Source organism: Drosophila pseudoobscura, chromosome X (assembly GCF_009870125.1).
Source record: "Drosophila pseudoobscura strain MV-25-SWS-2005 chromosome X, UCI_Dpse_MV25, whole genome shotgun sequence".
Classification (NCBI taxonomy): domain Eukaryota; kingdom Metazoa; phylum Arthropoda; class Insecta; order Diptera; family Drosophilidae; genus Drosophila; species Drosophila pseudoobscura.
This window is the reverse complement of record NC_046683.1, coordinates 58,094,197-58,115,984: the sequence shown is the minus strand read 5'-3', so window position 1 is coordinate 58,115,984 and position 21,788 is coordinate 58,094,197. Positions and strand designations below refer to the sequence as shown.

Genomic DNA, 21,788 nt, shown 5'->3' with positions numbered 1-21,788 from the left:
AGGAAGAGAGCAGAAGAGAGCAGCAGCGTAACCCTCAGAAATATACCAAAATATACCATTTAAAAAAAAAAAACGATTAAAAAACTACTTGATTACGAACTGTTCTAGCCCTAGTATATAATATATCGTAAATGGTCACTCTGGTGCTTACATTTAAATCCTTATCACTCATTCTCGTTCAAAAATTGCTGCTGGTTGAATACTACTAGCTAGCATCTACACACTGTTTGGATAGCGCTTCAACTTAATTTCAACGTCAAAATATTCCGACAAGTTCGATGATCTGGCTAGCTTAGTATTCACGACATTTTTGTTAGTGCTATGGCTACACTTAGCGGTGGTACTACCGGCTACGATTGGCAAGAGGAGGGAAACTGCTCAATTATATCAAATTCAAAATGGGTATTCAAATATTTTTGATTTCTTCGTTGACACTGCTGCTTCGAAGGAGATAACATAAAATATGCAAATCGATAGCGTGGTGAAATATAAGAGAGCTCTTCTCGGAAACCTAATTCGAATGCAAAAATCGTTGCTTGCTGTTCGAATATACTTGTTCAGTTCTTGTGGCCGCATTGTATTTGTTGCTACGGTTAGCAGTTATGTTAACAAGGCAGAGAGTTGGCAAAAAACGAGTTAAGTTAATGAAAATTAATCAAAATGTTCCAGCTAATGCCACGATCGCACTTGGCGACGACGTTTGGCGCGTTGTTAGGCTGTCGATTCAACCAGTTGGTGGTTTGTTGTCTAAAGTTGAATTAATTTTCGTACATTTCGCATTCGCATGTGTTTTATTTTTGTTTTATTATCTAAATCCTATTTATAATGCTTACGATTAATAATGCATGAGTATTCTGCCATTATGCTAAACTAGCCGTATTACATCAATCAATAACGCGTATTTACAAGTCTTAAAAGTGCCATAGCCCCCATTCCGTCCATTGCTCCACTCAGCTCTTCGGAACCCATTAGTTTTTGTTCCAATTTAGATACACGTCGAAAGCGGACTTGGGTGCTCTCGATGCTATTTTCGTTGTTGGATTATCAGGTCGCTTCGTTGTCGTTCGATTCTGACCAAAATCGTAAGAGAAAACTGTCTTGGCTGCCACTTTGACTTTGTTCTCCTGGTATTTGGCGTAGTACGGACTGCTGGTGGTGCTCTGGTTTTGGCGTGAAGGTGCCGCTGTTGTTGTAGGTGTTTTGATTTGTAGAACAGGGCTGGGAGTTTTTTCAAACTTGGCCTTAAATTTCTGGAAGAAAGGATGACTGAAAGGATCTGCCGTGGTCGAACTCTTTTGTGGTGTTGTTGTCGATGTGAATAAGTATGGTCTTGGGGTGGTGCTCGGGAGAGTTTTTGACGTGGTGGGACGAGTGGCACGTGTGGTTATAGCTGAGTAACGAGTTGTTTGTCTCGTTGTAGACCGTTGGGTGGGTCTTGCTGTGGCTGTGTAGCGAGTTGTAGACCTCGTTGTTAATGTTCGACGAGTCGTTATAGTTGGACGAGTTGTGGGTGCTGGGTGATTTGTAGTTTTGGTTGAGGCAGTTGGGCGAGTGCTGGGAACAGTGCGAGTTGTTGTAGCTGGACGGGCTGTTGTCGTTGGACGCGTTGTCGGTGTGGCTCGAGGTAGCGGCTTAGTTGCAGTTGTATAATGCGTTACAGATCTCGCTGTTGTTGATGGGCGGGTGGTAGGCACAGTTCGAAGAGTTGTGGCTGGGCGTGTTGTTGACGTGCGACGAGTCGTAGGTTTCGTTACTGCTATATAACGAGTAATAGGTCTTGTTGTTGTGCTGATGGTCGTTGGGCGAGTGGTTGCCGCTGAGCGCTGAGTGGTTAATGTTGGGCGTGACGTGGGTTTCGTTACAGTAGTATAATGAGTTGTAGCTTTCGTTGTGGACGGGGGCCGTGTTGTGGGCTTGGTTCTTGTCGTTGTTTTCGCGGAAGTTTGCCATACCCAAGGGGGGAAACTCGTCGGTCTCACAGTTGCTTTGGCAGTGCTCTTAGTGGTTGTTTTTGTTGTTGTTGATGTTATGGGGTGCTTTGTTGTTGTTGTTGTTGTACCTGAAGATGTGGCGGTATATTTTATCACTTCATTGCGGAAGCTGTCACTGCTGACATAGGGTCTGGTTACATGCTGCGGAGACTTCGTAGCGACTGAGGGCTTGACAGGTGCTCGAGCGGGCACGATTGGCCTTGCCAGTAGACTGAGGAATGGGTTCTGGGCATAGGAAAGATTATTATTGGGCTTGACCTGCACAGAATTCTTCAGCGGAGGAGCAGAGGGACGCGGAGAGCCAGGAGCTTTAAGGAAGGGATTGTGGTCATAGTTGGGCCTTGTCGATGGAGAACTGCCTGGGACTAGGGCTGTAGAAGGCTTCTCTTTTGAATTGCTGAACAAGGCAAGCTGCTGAGCAGATACCTGCGGGTTCTTTACTGCCTGTATGTTCTGCAGAAAAGGATTATTCGCATATCCATGACTGGCAGCGATCTTCTGCTGAGGCTTGTCCATGATCACCTGCTGTGGCTTTACCTGTGGCCGCTCTGCATACGGACTCGGCCTCGGCCTCTGCGCCTCCGTTATTTCATTGCCATCAAAGCAGTCACTCAACATGGCCAAGCTCTGATGCTGGCAGTGCCCGTTGTAGACGGTCCAAGCGTTGAAGCCATCCCCTGACAGGCGGGTATGCTCCTCATGGATCGTCCTAATGCATTTCACATCATCGGAGATGTCCGAGTCCAGCAAACGATCACATTCAATGTGACAGGCTTTGCCTCCTCCCTCACCGTGGGTGCACCAATAGAGATCGCTGATCTGGAACAGGCCATGATCGGCACTCCCATCCGCATTGAGACGACCCACGGCTGCCGTGTTGAAGGAGGACTCATGCTCTGCGATGCACACCCAAGTGGGAATCTCCTTCATGGGAAGCTTGTGCTTGTAATACAGCTCTTGGGCCAGTTCGCAGCGCTTGAAGATCTTTCCCTTGGCCCTCTGGGGAGGTGCTTTCTTTGTAATCTCGTTTCCCTTGGCTGGAGGCACCTGCTCCTTTGACAGATCTGTACCCCCAAAGCAACCGACTATATCCGCTTTGGTTTGCTGTCTGCAGTGTCCATTGTACACAGTCCAGGCCGTGAAGCCATCCCCTGAGATTCTCGTGTGCTCCTCGTGGATGGTCCTTATGCACTGAACATCGTCCGAGATGTCCGAGTCCAACAGGCGATCGCAGTCAATGTGACAGCCCTTGCCACCATTTTCTGCCCCACCGTGGGTGCACCAGTAGAGATCGCTGATCTGGAACAGACCATGATCGGCACTCCCGTCCGCATTCAGGCGCCCCACGGCCGCCGTCCTGAGGGAGGACTCATGCTCGGCGATGCACACCCAGGTGGCTATATCCTGCATGGGAAATTTGTGTGAGAAATACAACTCTTGGGCTAATTCACAGCGTTTGAAAACTTTACCCGTACCCGTACCCGTCCGGGATGTGGATGTGGATGTGATTACTGGTGTGCTGTGTGTGTTGTGCAGATACTGCTGCTGGTAATGTGCCTGCTGATAGTGTTGCTGATAATGCTGTGTTGTGTGTTGTGTCTGCTTGTGGCTAAAGAAGGGATTGGCCAGGCTCTGGCCCACCTTTCCGCCGAAGCCAATGGCATTGGGGTGGGACTGAGCCGCACGCTGAGGCGCAGCTTGAGGTGGTCTCAGGAAGGGATTGCCCTGATAGCTCACACCCACTCGCTGGTAGGTGAGCAAGGGTGGGGCTGGCTTATAGTATTGATTGGCAATGGGAGCCACCGGAGCCACAGGAGTGATCTTCTGCTGACCGAATTGATATGCATAGCTGACCTTTGATTTAATGGGTGATCCCCCAATGGCATTTGGATGGCTGGCGATCACCTGGGGCTTGGCGAAACAGGCCGCCACCTGCTCGTAGTGCTGATCCAGGCAGTTCCTTTTGTAGACAGTCCAGGCATTGAAGCCATCGCCGGAGATCTGGGTGTGCTCCTGATGGATCCTCCGTATGCACTGCACATCATCCGATATGCTGGTGTCCAGGAATTGGTTGCACGTGGCATGACAGCCCTTTCCCGCCCGCTGATCGTGTGTGCACCAGAAGAGATCGCTGATCTGGAACAGTCCATGATCCGCACTCCCATCCGCATTGAGACGACCCACCGCTGCCGTGTTGAAGGAGGACTCGTGCTGGGCAATGCACACCCAGGTGGGGATCTGGGGCATGGGAAGTTTGTGTTGGTAGTACAGCTCCTGGGCCAGCTCACAGCGATTGTAAATCTTTGCTTGGCGCTGGACGGGAGCCACCGCCAGTGGCACCTGTGGTTGTCCCTGGTAGTGGTTCACCTTCACCTGTTGCGGGTGCTGATAGGAGGCGGCCACCGAGAGAGCTGTTCCGCTGACACCCACGCCACATCCTGCCACATAGGAGGCCACGTCCTGGCGACAGTACGCGCTGTAGGCCTGCCACGCGGAGAATCCATCGCCCGAAATCCTCTGGTGCTCCGCGTAGATCTTCCGCACACACAGGACATCGTCCGCGATGTCATCGTCCCGCAGGCGAGAGCAGCTCAGGCCACAGCCCGCCCCTTGTCCGGGCGGGGAGCACCAGTAAACGTCGCTGATCTGGAAGATGCCATGGGAGCCGCCTCCCGGTCCAGTGCCACCACCGAAGGCGGCCGTGTTCAGGTCACTCGAGTGCTGGGCAATGCACACCAGGGTCGCCACCTGGGCAGAGGGTAGTCCGAAACGATGCTGCAGGAGCTTGGCTAGCTCGCAGCGATCGAAGATCTTGCCCGACACCCGCCCCAAGGGGCAGACGAAGAGCAGAAGGAGAAAGGGGACTAGGAGGGGCAGAAGCGACTGCCTCGACATCTTGCGATGATCTGACAAACGATCTGGATCGGGTCTCACTCTTATATAGAACACCACGCGGCAGAATCTAGAGCGTAACAGAGAAGAGATCCTTACTTCATTTAAATTTTAAATTTCCCTTCACACGAAAAGCGTTTTTAAACGCGCTCGTTTTTGTTTTGTGATTCGTCTTGGTATGGGTGAGCGTTTTTAACAGCTAGCTGCTGCGTGCGTTTGCGCGTTTCGTTGACGACTGAACCAGCGAGCGGTCGCATCTTCAGCCTAAAGTCAATTTGAATATGACGACGACTACGACGACTTCTCTGACGACGACAGCGACAAACTGGTTGTGTGTGTGGCTGTGTGGTGTGTGTGGCTATTGCATAATTACTATGACCAGACCAGAGCTTAAAAGGTTCTCCGACCGAAAGAAAAGAACCCAAAAGAATGGAATATGAATACCTACAGCAACCTATCTAAATGAATAAAAACGAATATTCAACCATACAAAATAAAGTTAGAAAGTTCTGCAGTCGGTCAGCCAACCAGCCATTAGCTGGTCATTTGGCTAATGAAATTAATTTCAAATATTTATCGGCAGAGAGCCAGCCACCTGATCCACCTGATCAACCTGATCAGTCGCAAGCGCAAGCGCAAGCGTTTTTCACGCGTTTTTAATCGCCTCGTAAGTCTCAATCAATCCATTGACAGTCGCGATTCGCAGCTGTCAATCAATCAGCATTGCCAAAACCCCACCCAGTCCCAGCTTCGGGCTCAGACTCGGACTCTGTCTCGGTCTCGGTCTCGGGTGTCTCAATCTCAATCGCATTGTAAGGCAAATAATACCTTGGACAGCATTGTTTATACTACAGTTCGGGGGAAATATTTCTGTTTGCATCTCGGAATTGGTCAATCGGTACGGGGCTTGGGCCTTTAGCCTTTTTGTATGGTCTTGCCCAAGTCAAAAACTATTTTTGTTTAGCTGCTGTTTTTTTTTTTTTTTGATAGCCAATTTGTGCAATATAAACTGTGTTTTAATTGGCGGTCTGTGCAAATTGTGGGGCCAAAAACTGTTGCTGATTGATTAATACTTGGATTTGGATTCCCTCATTAGTTGATCTTGAACTTGAGTCACTGCTGATAGGGAGAGGGGCGGTTAGATCAAGGTTTGAAATATGCAAAGTGCTTTTTGTGGTCAACAAAAATGATGTATGGTCCTTGGAAGAACACTCTAATGAAATCTTTAAACAGTCCCAGAGATTTACTCTCTCTAATTTGAGAATTCCAGGAATTGAAACGAAATACCAACATATTCTTCACAATTTAATTCAACAACATGTTTAGTTTATGGTAGGTTTTAGTAGGCTAAATCACAATACAATAGAATCACATTTAAAAAATAAATTATATACAAATTCGTAGACAAAAGGTATAGCATAACAGATACATCTTTACATGTATATAGACACGCTTGAAAGTAACTTAATCATACAAAAAAAAAAAACAAAAAAAATACATCTTTACAAGCATTTAATTTGCATAACAAGTACATCTACATCTACAGCTCCATCTCCATGTCCTTCTCCGTTGGGGAGGTACATCCCCATTTCTCTATTTCAGAGGAGCCTCCTCGCCGCGTCCTTTCTGGTAGAGGTAGTAGAGCAGGCTGATGAGGGCCACGCCTGCCCCTCCGCAGAGAGCCGCCCAGTGGACTATGTTGAGGGCCTTGAGGGTGTTGATTAGTTTCTTCTTGAAGAAGGCCACCATTTCCCCATTGAGTTGGATGCCCTGCAGGAAGAACAGACAAGAGATGATCTATCGAAGGTTTATTGGGGTTCTGCTTCTGTGGCACTCACCTCTTCCACCCAAATGGCCGGCATGAGGACTGTGGTGAGGTTCTCGGTTATGCCTATTCGATTGATGCTCTTGAGGAACATGTTGAACTGAACCCGCTTGCCGCCCCGCAAGGGCGTGCCCGTCAGCTAATGGAAATACCAATAAATTCAGGTTCTTTTACGAGTATGGCATTCGCCGCGAGAATTCACTTACCGACTGCACATCGACAAAGGTCTGGTGCTTTTTGGCATCTGGATTGAGGCCGCGTATCATTTTCCTGTACTCGTTCGAGGCGCCTAGCATATGCGGCAGCGTCAGTATAACAGGGGCATCTGCATACACAGAAATAATTATAAAATATACATACATATATAAGGAACATCTTAATTTGCATAACCAGCTCCTTGGGGGTGTCAATGCATTCCATTCAATTCCAATATTAATTATTCTGTTTACATTGTTGAAATATTTAAAAAAAAAAAACAAAACAGGATTACCTGACCTTTGTGGCGGCGAGCTACTTGCATTTAATTCAATTAAATTAATTGAAAATATTTCACAGAATATCTAGAGAGTTGCGGAAGCTGCGGCGGCTCACGTTTTGTCAGAACAACATTTATTTATTTATTTATTTACACAAGCACTTGGGATGGGGATTGGAATTGGGATGGCATGGCATGGCTCTGATGCCGAAGCGTGAACCAATTTGCTAGAATTTCCTCATCAGACAATGAACTGTGTATTTCAAATGCTCATTACTGAAACTGTTAACTCACGTTTCGACAATTATAATAAAAATAAAAAAAATGATGAACTAAAGAAAAGGAGGAATCACCAAAAGAATCTCAAGCTGGAAACGTGCGCGATCGGCAAACACCCAAACAAAAAACCACACCACAAAAAATATGATCAAGAAATGAAGGCCATAATCGGAAGTCGAAGATCTAAACACACTTTTCCTATGATAGTTATCATTTTGATGAACTCACAGACTAGATTGCTCAGCAGAATTTCCTTCTTTGGCAACTTCTCGTTTGAATCATAATACCCTCCCAGCCAATGGTATACAGCTCGCATTTGCTGCCTCAATTTGTGGAGCGTTCGTTCACTCGGACACACTCGAGAACATCATGATGAAGTGGGGGGCTCACTACAAGTACGTAGATGAATTAAGTCCGACCCCAAAGACAACACTTTTGATTTCAAATGCGCAATGCCCCTCGGGGGAGAACTGGATTCCAAATGTGAAGCTAAACGCTTTTTTTCCCTCTCCAACTCGAGTGTTAATTAAGAAATTAAACAATCGAAGAAGATCAAACGAAGAACGAAGCCAGCCCACACAGAATCTTCATCTCCATCTCCATCTCCATCTGAATGCGAATCTTCATCTGAATCTAAATCAAAGTCTTAACCAAAATCGCTTGCAATTTGTCAGTTTTCGGGTGTTGAGCGCGTGTGTATGGAAATATTCCATTTGTATTGCTTTTTATTTCTATTTTTTTTTACGGTTTAGTGGCGCATAATTTAAATTTGATTAGCTGCGAGTGTCGATGTTGATGCCTTTGGTTTGCACTTCTCTTCAGAGAATTAGCATAGGAGTCCCATAAAACACAAGCTAGAATTGGATCCCAGCCCCCGTCCCCCTCAAAGATAAATCGCAAAGCATGGCTTGCATTTGATTTAGTATTTCTCGCCTTATAATTACTCTGGTAATCCACTCGTACCACCATCATCAGCCACTGCCACGCGATGACAGATGGGCTCATGGAGTGCCTTGGGGGAGTTCTTTCCTCTGCCTGAATGGCCGGTTAATCGCCATAAGACAACACACAATACGGCCATAAACAGAGACTCATTTGCATAACAAAACAAGAACAAAAAAAACCAAAAAAAAAAAAAAACGATGAATGGCAAAAAATTGTCAAATATTATTCGAAATATTTCCGGTTAGTATAGACGTACGTATTTCAATATCATCAAATGAAAATGATAATGAAGATTTGAGACCAAAAAATGCTTAAAGTTCATAGATGGTTTTTGTCGATGTCGATATGGTATTTTTAGGAATGACCGACCGTTTGGCTGTCTGTCGGCATTGCTCCAATTAATGATAAGGCTTGTACGAGTCCGAATGGATGAAACATTCAATCGTTAACATTTGAGTTAAGTGTTCATAATAAAAAACAAAACAAACTGTCAAATGCCTAAACTATCGACATAAATAAAATGCTAATTAAATTAAATCAGACTTATATCATAGAAAAAGAAGCCTCGGAAGATGCCATAACCAAGGGGCTAATAAATCAACGAAGATGGTAATACTCTAGCCGATCCAATGGTGGAAACATTATGAGCTCTTCTTTCTTGAGAGGAAACTTTTTTCGTATCAAAATCAGTTTAGTTTTTCACAAGTGAAAGTGATGGAAAGGCTAAATGCTCTATATGATCTATCAAATATCATCTATAAGTTGATGGACTCCTTCTGAGACCCAGACAAAACCAGAAAAGCACAACAGAAGTCTTTGATCTAGTTAATTTATGGGAATCTACTCGCATTTGAAATTATAATTCAGTTTCAGTTTCAGTTTAGACTGTGAAATAACATGAGGAACTACAGATAAGCGATAGATAACACACCCAGAGCGTAAACACAAATATTTTGGAAATTCTTTGCATAAAATACTCGTAGGAATAACAGCGGGGTTTTCAATTAGATGTAATCTTTACATCATTAATTTTGGAAGATAAGATTCGGTTCTATTGAGTCTCTCATCACTGAGTATCAGTATTATCTTTGCATACGTTCATTTACATTTACAGAGTAGTCTTAGCCTTCGCCACAATATGTATTTTGATTCATGAACTATCGGACTCTCTCGTCGATAAATTGTCAGCTGTCGACTCACCCAAACAGGTTGTCAGATCCAAGGCGCCCGCGTAGAGGCATCCGTTCTTCCGCTTGATCACATTCGCCAGCTTGTCGACGCAGAAGCACTCGTTGTCGTGCTCCGGTCCGATGTCGTTGATGAAGTTCTCGCCAATGGAGTAGCGATATCCGGGGATGCCCTCGTACTGGATGTCCGCCTGATAGAAGAGCTGCACGGACCGGCAGATGTCCGCACTGAAGATGTACATGGAGTCGCCGCGCTGGCGGAACGGTGGATAAGAGGATGCATCGGTGCCATTGATCTGGTTGCAGACGGAGGTCTCTCCCTCTGTGCTGGCATTCAGCCAGACCTGCAGATTGTGCGAATCATCAAGCTTCTGGATCTCCAGCACCTTCATTGGATCGCCCTTGCCCGTGTGCACCTCATAGACATCATGACCAGAGCCGTTTTTCTGCGGACCAAGACAGGAAGTTGAAGAGACTGTGTTTGGCTTGCACTCTCACTGCGGATACTCACATGCCCGAAGAAGGAGAAGGCGAGGCTACCGTCGCTCTGCTCTCGAATGGTCTTGGAGCCGCTCTCCTTGATCTGGTTGCAGATGGCCTTGGCAATGCCCTGGGGATTGATGCAGAACCGGACTCCATCAAAGAGATACTCCCTTACGGAGGTGTGCACGAACATGGATCGGGGATCGTTGAACACTGCCTTGAGGTTGGCGTTCAGGTGGACCAGGAGCAGCGCCAGTCCCGGATCGTTCTCAGAGATTTGCAAAACGGACTGAAAGAGAGGGCAATTCCGAAAGAGTTAATTGAGGAAGTTGTGTCATGGCATGGCGTGGCATGGCAAGGCAAGGCAGAATAAGGTAAGGTAAGGTAAAGTTAAGTAAGTAAGGCAGGCAGGCATCAAGCATTAGCGGGTAGGCGGGGCTGTTAGCTATACATATGTACATATGTATATGTTTATAGTTTAGAGTAAAGCACAAGCTTAAGTTTGTTATTATTAATTATGTGTTCATATGTGTGAAAATTGATGTTTCCCAATCATTCGGCGTTCTGCTGCCGCTTTTTTCCCTCGATTCTCCTCGTTCATTTCAAATCAACTCGGCAATTTATCAAAATATTTACATAGACGAGGGATTTCATATATCAACAACACGCAACAGATCCACCACAAGGTGAATGCCAATCAAAATTTTGCTGTTCTATCTGAGTGTCCATCTGTCTATCTGTCTGTCGGTCTGTCTATCCGTCTGATGTGGATGATCTTGAGTTGGAAGTCTGAAGTTTGAGTCAATGTTACGGTTGCAATGTTTTCGGATGAGGAGGAGGAGGCAAAGGCGGAGGCGGTTGGAGGATGTTGTTCAACTTACTTTCACATCTTCAATAATGCTGATCAAGATGCCGTGAACCCAGCTAAAAGGCGCTATAAAATTGCAGTTCATTAAATTGCGTATACTCTTATTTACATTCCTCACCTAAAAACTGTTATGATGGGAGGAGGGGTCTAATATCTGTCTAGAATATTGACTTCTTTACCTTTAGCCAAGAAACTCCCAAACTAAATTGATGTCTTTGAGTCTCATAAACCCCACACGATCCTGACCTAACCCACACCCAGAACTGTTGGGCTGCCACAATCAGCGAAATAAATCAACCCATAAAAAAAACCCATCAGCTTAATTACTTCTAGAATCCGATATCCGATGTCCGTGACGCACGTCTGGGTTAAATCATACTTAATAAAGCAAAACACACAACATAAAAGATATATTAAAAGCAGAACAAAGACAAACACAGTTAAGAGATTGTATCTCGCTTATTTGCGCCATCACAGTCCCAGTAGAAAAGCCATTACCATTAACCATTAAGTTGAATCAGAGACCAAGAGACCAAGAGACCAAGGCATGCCAGTGGGTAAATCTTTGCACAGACAACACACCCTTTTGGGTCATTGTTTGAACTCAACCGAACTTATATTCCCATTCCCGATATAGACCGATATAGACCGATATGGACCGATATAGACCACCACCAGCTGGCAGGCGTTTCTGCTGCTACTCTTGATAAAATTAGTAGTGAATAAAATTACTTTACGTTTCCCTCGAATACGTTCCATCAGACGTTTCAGGATTCGCACGCCGGGCGTACGATTCAGGCGGGAGTTCAGCCTATTGGCGAACCCCTGAAAGATATCTGTGATCTCTCTTTCGAACACTTGTAAAAATGCCTGCAAATTGATTATCAAAAATGTTTTGTAGTTTGTAAACGATACAACAATGTCCTTAGAGAGTCATTTATCTTTGGTTTGACTTCGGTTTAGTCTGCTGCTCTCCGCTTTACTTACATTCATATGCATATTAAGGGCCACGATGCGGTCGTCTTGGGTGTACGGCGCCGAGGCATCGGCATCGAAGTCGAAATGGACATTCTGCACGTATGTGATCTTGGAGCCATCGCGTGAGAAATGCTTCACCTTCTTGTGGCGGTACTGCCTGTGGGGTTGGAAGATCGAAGGGGTTCATATCAAAGATTAAAGATTCCTCAGCAAAGATTTCTACTTACTTGTAGACATAGGGTCCGATTTCCTCGACTATGGGTATGGCACCATGTTGTATCATATCGGGATTCGTCACATTGAATATGTAGACCTTGAAGTTCAGAGGCTGCGGCAGGTTCACAAAGCGTTTGTACTGTTCCGAGCCATCGGCCAAAATGACACTCTGTCGGGGGATAGAAGAAGCCGGGAAAATGTGAGAGATCTACTTTCAATTCGTAGCCAAGAATATTCCCAATTAATTTGCTGTTAATTTATCTGACATTTAATTTACTTTGCTTTGCTTTGCTTTTCCTCTATCTCTGGGCTTAATTACACTTAAATTTATTAAACAACATTTTAATGTTGTTTATCACGCGTCGGAGCCTCTTATTTATGACATCTAATGACGCAGTAGTGGCCATAAAAATCAAATCAAAATCATCAACTTCAATCCCCCGCCGGAGCAGAGCGCGAACCTGTTTTCAGCTCAAGAAAATACTATGTGCCTTATTGTATCTTTCTGGGCAATGCAATTTCTATTGTTATTTTTCTTATTTATTTTTCGATGGCAGAGATAGAGACAGAGAGAGAGAGAGAAGGAGCAATGACCAAGCGGAGTATTTGGTTTAATTTCACATTTCTCGCTTAATGAAAACAAATTAGGCCGGTTTTAATTGGGAGGAGTTCTGGGAACACAAGTATTTTCAAATATTTCTCATGCTGCGTAAATAAAAAGGTTTTGTTGACCTTCCATTTGAATTTTTACAACTCGGTAGCCAACAAATACATATATGTACATATATATGTTTTCAAAATTGGCAAAACATAAAATGAAGGCAACAAAACAAGCCCAAAACATGACCAGCAATATAATTTTATGGTCTGCCCCTCGAACTGGACACAATTGAAGAATTGTCGATGTAAATATGTATGTAGCTGCATGTATCTATAAGTTACTCGTATGTACATCCATATGGTATGACTAAGGCAGATTTCAAGGTCAGGTCCAATACTATACACTATATACATACATACATATGTATCAAAGAGCATACAAAACGTTTGATTAACCTCAAGAGCTGACTGCTGCCTTCTGCCTGCTGCCTGCTGCCGAAGATAGACCCCGACTGACGGCTGACAATGGCCCGAAATTCATTCAGCAAAATCATACAAATAATTGTTGCGAAATAGAGCAGTTTTTGGCATGGCGACAAATCAAACGACAAAGAGAAACGTGGCCAAAATACCGATACCGATTTCGTTGAGTCTAAGAATGTGCTGGGTCAAAGAGGCGTATGCGTAATTTTGAAGAGCCGAAAGACTGGTTGGCCGAAAAGAGTGGGGCTTTGAAGAGAGCTGCGATTGCTTGGCATTGCTTTCGGGCCAAATTGCACAACATCATTTGTTGACCATCGAATCCCCACTTCAGTTGCTTTGAATTTCAATTTCAATTTTCAATTTCGATTTCGATTTCGATTCATGACTCGTTTGTTTGTCTTTGGCGATTGCATTTGAATTACAAATAGAAATGGTTGATGGCTTATGGTTTATGGTTTTCGGGAGCCATTCCATTGCAAGGTACACGGTGCCACCTTCAAGTTGAAGGCCCCTGCCTTTCGAGGGCCTATCAAACTGCTGGCCATTCTAGATCGCATCGCGACAAAAACAAAAAACATGCGGAAGTTCATTGCTAACAATGGCGGTGGCCCATAAAAAACAATTTCGGGCCTAACCCTGTGCCTTGGGTGACGTGACGGCCGCATGACAAAAAGCCAAAGCCGAAACCACAAAAAGGGCAATTAACTTTGCGCAGCTCCAACAATTAAAATAAAGAGCAAACACAGACGCGAACAGCGAACAGCCAACACTGAACAGCGAAAAAGATTAAAGTTTCTGTTTGCATTCTAATTGCAATAAAACAAAACAAAAGTTAAGCTCAAAGTCAACTCAAGTACTCGTACTTCTAGTTGGGGCTTCGGTTTCGGTTTCGCCTTGCCTCCCCTTGACAATGTTCGGCGAAGAAGATGTCACGCCTGATCCGGCGGCTGGCTGGCTCTGGCGTGTGCCCAGAGATGGGAGCGTGAGTGGGGTCGAGCCCTTCTCTAGATGCAATGGCAATCTTGTCACGTCGTCTACTTGATCGTGACTCACAAATGAAGGGCATCGTGTCACACCCTGCCGGACCAGAGAAAAGGGATAGATCTTGTCTCATGATAATTCCACTGAATGAGAATATGTACATATGTTCGTGCCTGTCACGCACTCATCGCTTGAGTCGAAAATCCCCAATGACACGCATTTCCGAAATGGTCAAAATGGTCATAAATAAAACCGCGTTGAAGGACAAGAACCAAGTGTTTTGGCTCTAATGGCACGGCGCTAAAGCAATAATGGCCATAAAATGCATTTAACTAGCGAATTAATTCATGGCCTTGCTGACTTGCATTTCAATTGCATTTTCATTTGGCATTCTGCTAAAGCGTGACCCCTGGGCATCCAGAATCGATTCTGGGCTCGCTCGGGGGCCAAAGGGAACATTTCCATGTAATTATATCATGTACATATATGGGATATGGGATTGAATTGCACTTGTTTTGGCCGGCAGATTGATTGGGGAATGGGAACTGGGGACAGCTGCTGTGTCATTCATTGACCGATCTCATTACGGATAAGGAGATTAATGTTTGGTTGTCGTGACTGTCGCCTGGTTCTGTCGTAACAATCAGATTTTGTAATCGGCCATCAATATAATGGGTGTAGTGGATCAACAATTGAACACAGGAATCAGAGGCAGGGACTTTTGGCACTCCAATTCGCTGGCATTATGGAAATGTATTTTAAGCCCGTTTCCCCCATAACCATTTAATTAGAAGTCCGATTTCTCTGAACTTTCGTTGAGTCATCACGAGTCTGACTAACTACGGATTATTCTATCCACTTGTTCCCTGGTTCTATACACACTTCGCTTAGTGGCTTGAATATTTACTCTTAAAAGTCAACAAAAGCTCCATTTGTTTGCTGTCCAGCGATAGAAATCGCTAGTCTAATATTTAAGGTAAAGAAACGCTGTTTGGTTTCTAATGAAAGGTGCTTGCCTCACCAAAGGCGAGTAGTAACAAAGAAAACATCTCTTAGATCCCAGATAGATACCTCTCTGTCCGACTCAGAGCCAGTGCGCCTCCCATGTAGTGCTATATAGCCTAGGCCCTAGGTGATAGGATGATAGGATATTCCCCTTTTGGTTGGACTCACCTGTTCCACCTTTTTGTGGACCATGTTGGGAAACAGAGACCATCCGCAGTAGCCACCCAAGACGGCCACGCAGACGCCCAGGGCGCTGACGATCAGGGACCAGTGGAGCATTTTCGGTGTCGTTGATTCAAGCATCTGCACAGATCAGATGCGACCCATGGGTCGCTCCGGTTCTCTTCAATAAAAATACCACTCTCTATAAATCTCTCTCTCTCTCTCTTTTCGACTCTTCGAGTCTGCTCCCTCAAAAGCCGGCTGTATAAATGTTTTTTCTGTTTTTTTCTTTTGATTGAGGAGAGCTTTGGCCTGACCTACGTCAAGGGAGAGCAGAGCCGATTGTTGTTGGAATGTTGTTGGAGTCGTTGGTGTTGGTTGAGGTGTTGCTGCTGCTGTGGATGTTGTTGTTTTTGTTGTGTGCCGAAACAAAGCGCACTATTTATAAGATACTCGTTTCTGGTTTTTTTTGGTTTTTGTTATATATAATTTTGAAATAAACAAGTTGCCGAATGCGAGACGCTGTCGCTGTCGTTGGCTTTCTGCCGTCTTTTACTATATCTCTACTATATGTATTATGTCTCTCATATGTCGTAGGTATAGGTAGGTATATTTAAATTATGAAAACGGGTTTGCCTGTTGTGCAGTGAAAGCTTTTTTCTGCCATCAGCTGATATAATTAAAATATTTTTGTTAATTTTTTCGCCTGCTGCCTTGCGTGCTTTGCTGCCTAATTGGGTCGCATCACAAACCGAAGAAAAAAATTCACAAAAAAACGCACAAGAAATACTTTAGATGGTAGATGGGTATGGTCCTCCGCACTGGGGCATCGGCGAGCAAGTGACAACCTTTTGTTAATTGTGGTACATTTTTATTTGATTCTCGGCCCACACCGGACACACCACACCACGCCACAGCACACGTACGTGTGTGTAGTATTATAGGCAAATCTAGCGTTGGCTCCGATCTAGATGGGGTCTAGATGGGGCTACAAGGGGGTCCGGCCTCTGATACTGGGGGTTGGGGATAGGGGACCGAGGATTTGGCTCGCGATACCATCAGCTGCACATTTGAATTAATGCCAGCACGCGACTGGTGGGTGGGTGGACTGGGTGAATGGGGGAAAACTTCCGGACTGAAAGCGAAATGAATCAAAAAAAAGCACACAAATTTTCACTATACATTCTAATTGAGTTGTTGGCGCTGCGAGTAAGTGGCTTATTTTTGTAAAGACGAGACGTGACGAGACGAGAGATCTTTTCTGAGGCCAACGCACCGCTCGGAATCACCGCAGACGACTGGCAGAGTTCAGGCCAAGCTCCGGGGCAGCAGCCACAGCACAGCACAGCGATGACAATGCTTTGACTTATGGCTTTCAGCAGGTTGTAGGTTTTTTTCTTCTGGTCAAAAGCCCTGCGATCTGGCAAAGAGAAAGAGAGACAGAGAGGGAGAGAGCCACTGTGGAGTCAGAGCGCGCACGCGCAACGTTTCTGAGAGCTTGCTGAGGGCTTTTATACGTCAAAAGTTGGCTCGAGTTGCTCGACTTTTATGTTATTTTCTTTTGTAATATTTGTACACATTTTTATTTTAGTTAAATTATGGATGAGCGGCTCATTAGCAAATTAGTGCAAGTTTTTACATATTTTTCCTCATTTTCTGACCTTTTTTTTTGTACTTTTTAAAGAGCGTATGAAGATTTGGAGCAAACGGAGATGGAATGATAGATAGATGGAGAAGAAGAGTTGAATAAGAATGAATATCAGTTAATTGTTCATCAAAAATATATCTCTGCTGTGTATCTATCCATGAGAATCGCGAAAAACTGCCTCGCTGCATAGCATTCTGTTTCCCAATGCGAATATACCTCCTTAAGCAGAGGGTACACACATATTGCGAATAGATTGGGTGTCTTATCTAATATCGAATGGTCTAATGATGCACTTACTCCAATTAAATGGATTTGGATATGAATATGGATAAGGTTATTAATGGTGGCTTTGACTGGCAATTTTTCACAAGTTCCCATTTGATATATGGGCAAGATATCTACATATGTATGTGTTTGTCCTTTCTCCTGCAGGTCATTAGGAAGTATCGTTTTGTGTATTGTGTACTACTGCTATCGCTCCAGGAATGACTCCAACATCAAATCTTGTTACCCTTTTCTCGCTACATGTTTTCTCATTCTCCTTCAGGCGGCTTCTATAGCTCATTCCAGTTCATCTTCTTATACTCTTTGCTGAGCCCCTGAGCTTTTCTGCCGTTTAATAAGGTTCATCGTTGGTGATGATATGTAATGTGCTAAGAAGTCGAAGGGATAGCGAGCACGACGAGTATGTTCGATGATTAGTTCGATTCAAGAGGCGATCAAATTGAAGCCCCGTCGGACGGTGTCGGATTGAAGAACTATTCGCCATAGACGTCGTGCAAAGGCAGGCCGAAGCCGAAGACGAATTGCCCGTGACCTAATGCAAGCGAGAACTCGATTAGAGCGCGTCCGATCGAGAGAGCGAAAGCGAAGAGATGAAAGAAAGGCGAGAGATGAAGACAAGAGAGAACAGCTGCATAGGCCGCTGCAGTCCGGGAGCATATGTATATGTACGTGGATATGTATGTATATAAATATCTTACAACAAGCAATAACTCGGACTTACTTTACTGCTGCACCACTGGCTATTATCTTTGGATTAAGTATTGGCTAATATTGGGCTGCGTAGCCCAGACTGTTAATTATTTATTAATTATCATCTCTGTCATTTCATTCAATCATTCTTTTCCAGCACACGCTTTGGCCCTTTGCTGGTTTGATCGCAAAGCTCTGCCAAGCTCCAGGTTGCTCTTCAAAAAGCTTCCAGCTCTTCCAAAGGCCTCTCTTAAGCTTCTCTTTTGGAGCTCGCGTGGGTGCACTCTGCCGTAGCTGTTGTTGCTGCTGGTGTCCGTATCTGTTTTTTTTTGGCCAAACGCATTAACAGGTTTTTCAGTTTTCGGTTTTCTGTGCGTGCCATGAAATTTATATGTAAAAACTTGTAAGCCGAAGCCAAAGCCGCAGCCGCAGCGATTGAATGGAGCGGAGCTGCGGGTGAAGCTTTTGTTGAACTTGACACGATTGTTGTCTGTCTCTCTGTCCGTCCGGCTGGCTGCCCCGTTGCCCCGTTGCCCATTGAATTTGCTGTTGTTGTGTTGTGGTTCATTTGCTGTTGCTGCTTTTGTTGTTCGAAATATAAATTGCTGTTCGCTTCGGCTAAGGCGGGATGTTGTTTAGTTTGTTGCTGGAATCTTGATGGTTGTGCAAAAATGTAAAGCTTTAAATATAAAATAAATGCAAATAAATAAGAAACAGAAAGAGGTATTAAAAATATGTAGTAGGTACATATGTATGTAGAAAGAGAGAGCGTATGAGTAATGCGATAGATGATCAATTCAAATCAATCATCGTTAGTAAACAGCACACAATTTGCAAACAACATCGAGAAAAATATTTACAATAATCTAAAAATTATTTCAAGCCATTTTCCACCTTTGTACCGCACACAGTATCCTTCAAGAGTCCCCAAAGCACATCAGAAGTATCTGCCAAGAATCAGCTAAACTTCGAACGAACACTCGCATCTAAAGCACTTCTAACAAAGTATGTTTTGAAGTACCTACCCATAAAAAAATCTGCCAAGTGTATACCATTTGAAAGGCAAAGCAGTAAAACTCTTTGGCTTCGGGTGGGCAATAAACTATTCCTAAGATTTGACCTGCAAAGCATCCAAAAAAGACTATGTCAAAAGATGCTTTAATGCTATAGTATCCATATATATCTTTTTGCCAGAATAAAGTTCCATTCCTTGCCAATTCTGAAGCATTTCACAGGGCCCCCCCCTTCCCCCCTCCACCATTCGCACACCCACCCGACAACACTCGACACCCATTTCAATTTCTTTGCAACATTTCTCTTAATTATTTTGTAGTGCGATCCACATTTAGCCTACTTTTTGAAGAGAGTCTCCTCAGTGCTATTCGCTCCACGGGCCTCCACAGTCGCCGGTCCCCAGTCCCCTGTCCCTGGTCCGCCTCCAGAGTATTCCTTTCCCATTTGCGTGCTGTGCTGCATGTGGATATAGTAATTTAAATATTTATTGCATTTTTTGTTGTTATGTATGCAACACTTGAGGCACAAACACATGGAGCTGTGGAGCAGAGTGCTTGCCTTTGTCTGACCTCAAAATTAAATTCAAATCTCGGGCAAAAGGCAGAACTTGGCAGGAAACAGGAGGCAGGAGGCAGGGCTCTGGGCTCTTGACTTGTGCTTATTTTTTTTGCTGTTGTTGTTCTTTCCTTTTCTTTGGTAAATTGATTGCCCGCGTGTGTGTTTGTGCACATACATATATCCTATATATCCTATATCCGCATTCAATGGAATCGAATATAAAGAAAAAACTTCACGCGACACAAGTCGTGGGCAGGGGGGCAGGGGGCAGGGGGAAGGGGGGCAAAAGGAACAATCAGCAGAAACACGAACTGATGGTCTGACAGTCTCCTCCTTTGCCATTGATGGCGTGCTTGGGCAATGGCAATTTATAGATAATTTGATACGAGACGTCAGTCAGTCAGTCAGTCAGCCACGACTGTCAGCCGTGATTGTGCCTCAATGTGGCACAAGGACAACATGGCGTGGGCCGGGGGCAGTGAGTCGTGGCCCCCGTCAGAATAAACGCCGATTCAAATGCATTTCTAACGAATATTCATTAGCCAACAAATTGGAACTGAATATTTGAAGAACTTAAATGGAATGAATTCATTGGAGCTTGTGCGTAATTTCTTCGCACGTTCCACGTTCCACATGTGGCAGCAATCGGGGGCAAGGGGGCCACAATTGTGGCATAAAAAGAAGCAATTAAATGGATTAAGCGAATGGGGAAGGCACAAGTCAAATGAGGCCAACAGAAGAAGGTTGTGCTGCCTCTGGCTCTGGCTCTGGCTCTAGCTCACTCTCTCTCCCTCCGTCTCTCTCTATCTCTCTTTGCAGTTTTCCGCTTTTCTGTTTTCCGTTTTCCCTATGCCATTCTGTGCCGTTTTGTTGGGCCAACAACGAGCCGTAGGCAGTCACAACAGTCACAACATGGCTGGAAGAGAGAGGCTCCTCCGAGTAGGATTCAGCCACTCGACCGCTTATCGCTCGACTGTCATCGTCTGCCAGTTCTTCTGGCACTCTGGCACTCTGGCACCCTGGCACCCTGGCACCCCATCCCGGCACACCATCTGCCCGGTCTGGCCGGCCTGTCTGTCTGTCACTCTGCTACCCTCTATCAGAGCCCCACTTCAAGGTGCATGGACATCACTTTGCATTGTTGCAGCAAATGTGAGCGACCGATTGATGAGCATGTGACGTCCATGTCCCTGCTCTGTCCCCGTGTGTGTACCTCTACCTCTCTCTCTGTGTGTGTGTGTGTGTGTGTGTACTCCTGTGTCCTGAAACTGTGTCAAATAAGTGCTAAAAGATTTATGCCCTGCCCTGTCTCCGGCTCCCGCCCTGTCTCGCCCTGTCTATTGCTCTCAATAAGTGGCACAAACGACAGGCGCTCACCGCAGGCTTAAGTGTCTCTCTAACAGCCAGAAAAACGGACAGACGGACAGACAGGACACACAACTGGATAACTGTCTATCCGTCTATATGCATGCATTCTCGTATGAGAGTCGAGGCTCTCTCCTTACTGCAGTTTTTCATTTGGTTTGGACCTGGACCTGGGACCTGGGGACCCAAGGGTAATTTGAGCTGGGATTCGCTTTTTCCATTTCCATTTCCATTTCTGAACTCATCATGTGGATTCTTGCTCCTCATGAATAAGGCAGGGAGTGGGCTTTAGGCTCTGGGATTATCCAATGCGTAGAAGTACATTAGTACAAAGTGAATTGTGTGGCTGGAAGAGACCTGCATGGATTATGCAACTTCATTAAGGGCTACAAGATCTCCGCTGGGTTCTATATAGAAGTGAAAGTGTCTTAATTATTCTATAGATGATATTCAATTACCGTTTTGCCAGTCAGATTGTGTGCTGTACTGTACTTGCTTTTCCCAACTTTCCTCCCCTTGAGTATTCATCAATCGGATCCAATTTCCATCCAATCCTACCTACTATATATATAACACTATCAATTTCTCATCATTATATCTCCATGAAGACTGTAAACGAGCCGAAATTCAATTGATTTGGCTAACAATTTCCAAACACGCAGCCTTCGTACAGCTCACAGCAATGCCCATCCACATCCAATGAATTATTGCGCATTAAGATGTAGCCCCCCCCCACTCACCCACTCACAGATACACACACTCATAGCCACACACAGCCGCACACAGAATCTCTCGTACACAGATGCATGGGCCCTCCCACAGTGCTGCAGGCAGGCTCTGGCAGGGCCGCAGGACAGC

At 44.9% G+C, this 21,788-nt stretch overlaps 2 protein-coding genes across 7 annotated transcripts; both read right to left on the bottom strand.

Moving 5' to 3' along the window:
* Positions 1 to 768: 768 nt before the first annotated feature.
* LOC6899991 (uncharacterized) lies at positions 769 to 5,135 on the bottom strand. Of its 3 annotated transcripts, none has more exons than XM_015188181.2 (2): positions 3,467 to 5,135; positions 3,260 to 3,395 (listed from the first exon to the last, which is right to left on the bottom strand). In XM_015188181.2, the coding sequence occupies exons 1-2, from the start codon at positions 4,884 to 4,886 to the stop codon at positions 3,361 to 3,363; spliced, it is 1,455 nt and encodes a 484-aa protein (XP_015043667.2). In that variant the 5' UTR covers positions 4,887 to 5,135; the 3' UTR covers positions 3,260 to 3,360. The 3 variants fall into 3 exon arrangements, with proteins under 3 accessions (XP_033239456.1, XP_015043667.2, XP_015043666.2); XM_015188180.2 differs by having other exon boundaries at positions 3,461 to 5,134; XM_033383565.1 differs by having other exon boundaries at positions 769 to 5,129.
* Positions 5,136 to 6,175: 1,040 nt separating this feature from the next.
* On the bottom strand, positions 6,176 to 16,717 carry Snmp2 (Sensory neuron membrane protein 2). Of its 4 annotated transcripts, XM_001352492.4 has the most exons (11): positions 16,647 to 16,662; positions 15,377 to 16,040; positions 12,151 to 12,308; positions 11,933 to 12,080; positions 11,683 to 11,815; positions 10,959 to 11,011; positions 10,106 to 10,366; positions 9,608 to 10,040; positions 6,915 to 7,033; positions 6,722 to 6,847; positions 6,176 to 6,653 (listed from the first exon to the last, which is right to left on the bottom strand). In XM_001352492.4, exons 2-11 carry the CDS (start codon positions 15,509 to 15,511, stop codon positions 6,477 to 6,479), a joined length of 1,743 nt encoding a protein of 580 aa, XP_001352528.4. In that variant the 5' UTR covers positions 15,512 to 16,040; positions 16,647 to 16,662; the 3' UTR covers positions 6,176 to 6,476. The 4 variants fall into 4 exon arrangements, with proteins under 4 accessions (XP_001352528.4, XP_015043663.2, XP_015043665.2 ...); XM_015188177.2 differs by lacking the exon at positions 10,959 to 11,011 and having other exon boundaries at positions 11,678 to 11,815; positions 15,377 to 16,717; XM_015188179.2 differs by lacking the exons at positions 10,959 to 11,011; positions 11,683 to 11,815 and having other exon boundaries at positions 15,377 to 16,711.
* Between the last annotated feature and the right edge of the window lie 5,071 nt (positions 16,718 to 21,788).

Excerpts from the sequence above, each read along its gene's own strand:
- Snmp2 (XM_001352492.4), bottom strand. The coding sequence starts at position 15,511 with ATGCTTGAATCAACGACACCGAAAATGCTCCACTGGTCCCTGATCGTC. Across the intron at positions 10,041-10,105 it reads CCTTCTCCTTCTTCGGGCAT|AAAAACGGCTCTGGTCATGA; the intron begins GTGAGTATCCGC and ends CTTGGTCCGCAG. Across the intron at positions 7,034-9,607 it reads GGATCTGACAACCTGTTTGG|ATGCCCCTGTTATACTGACG; the intron begins GTGAGTCGACAG and ends CTGTGTATGCAG.
- LOC6899991 (XM_033383565.1), bottom strand. The coding sequence starts at position 4,886 with ATGTCGAGGCAGTCGCTTCTGCCCCTCCTAGTCCCCTTTCTCCTTCTG.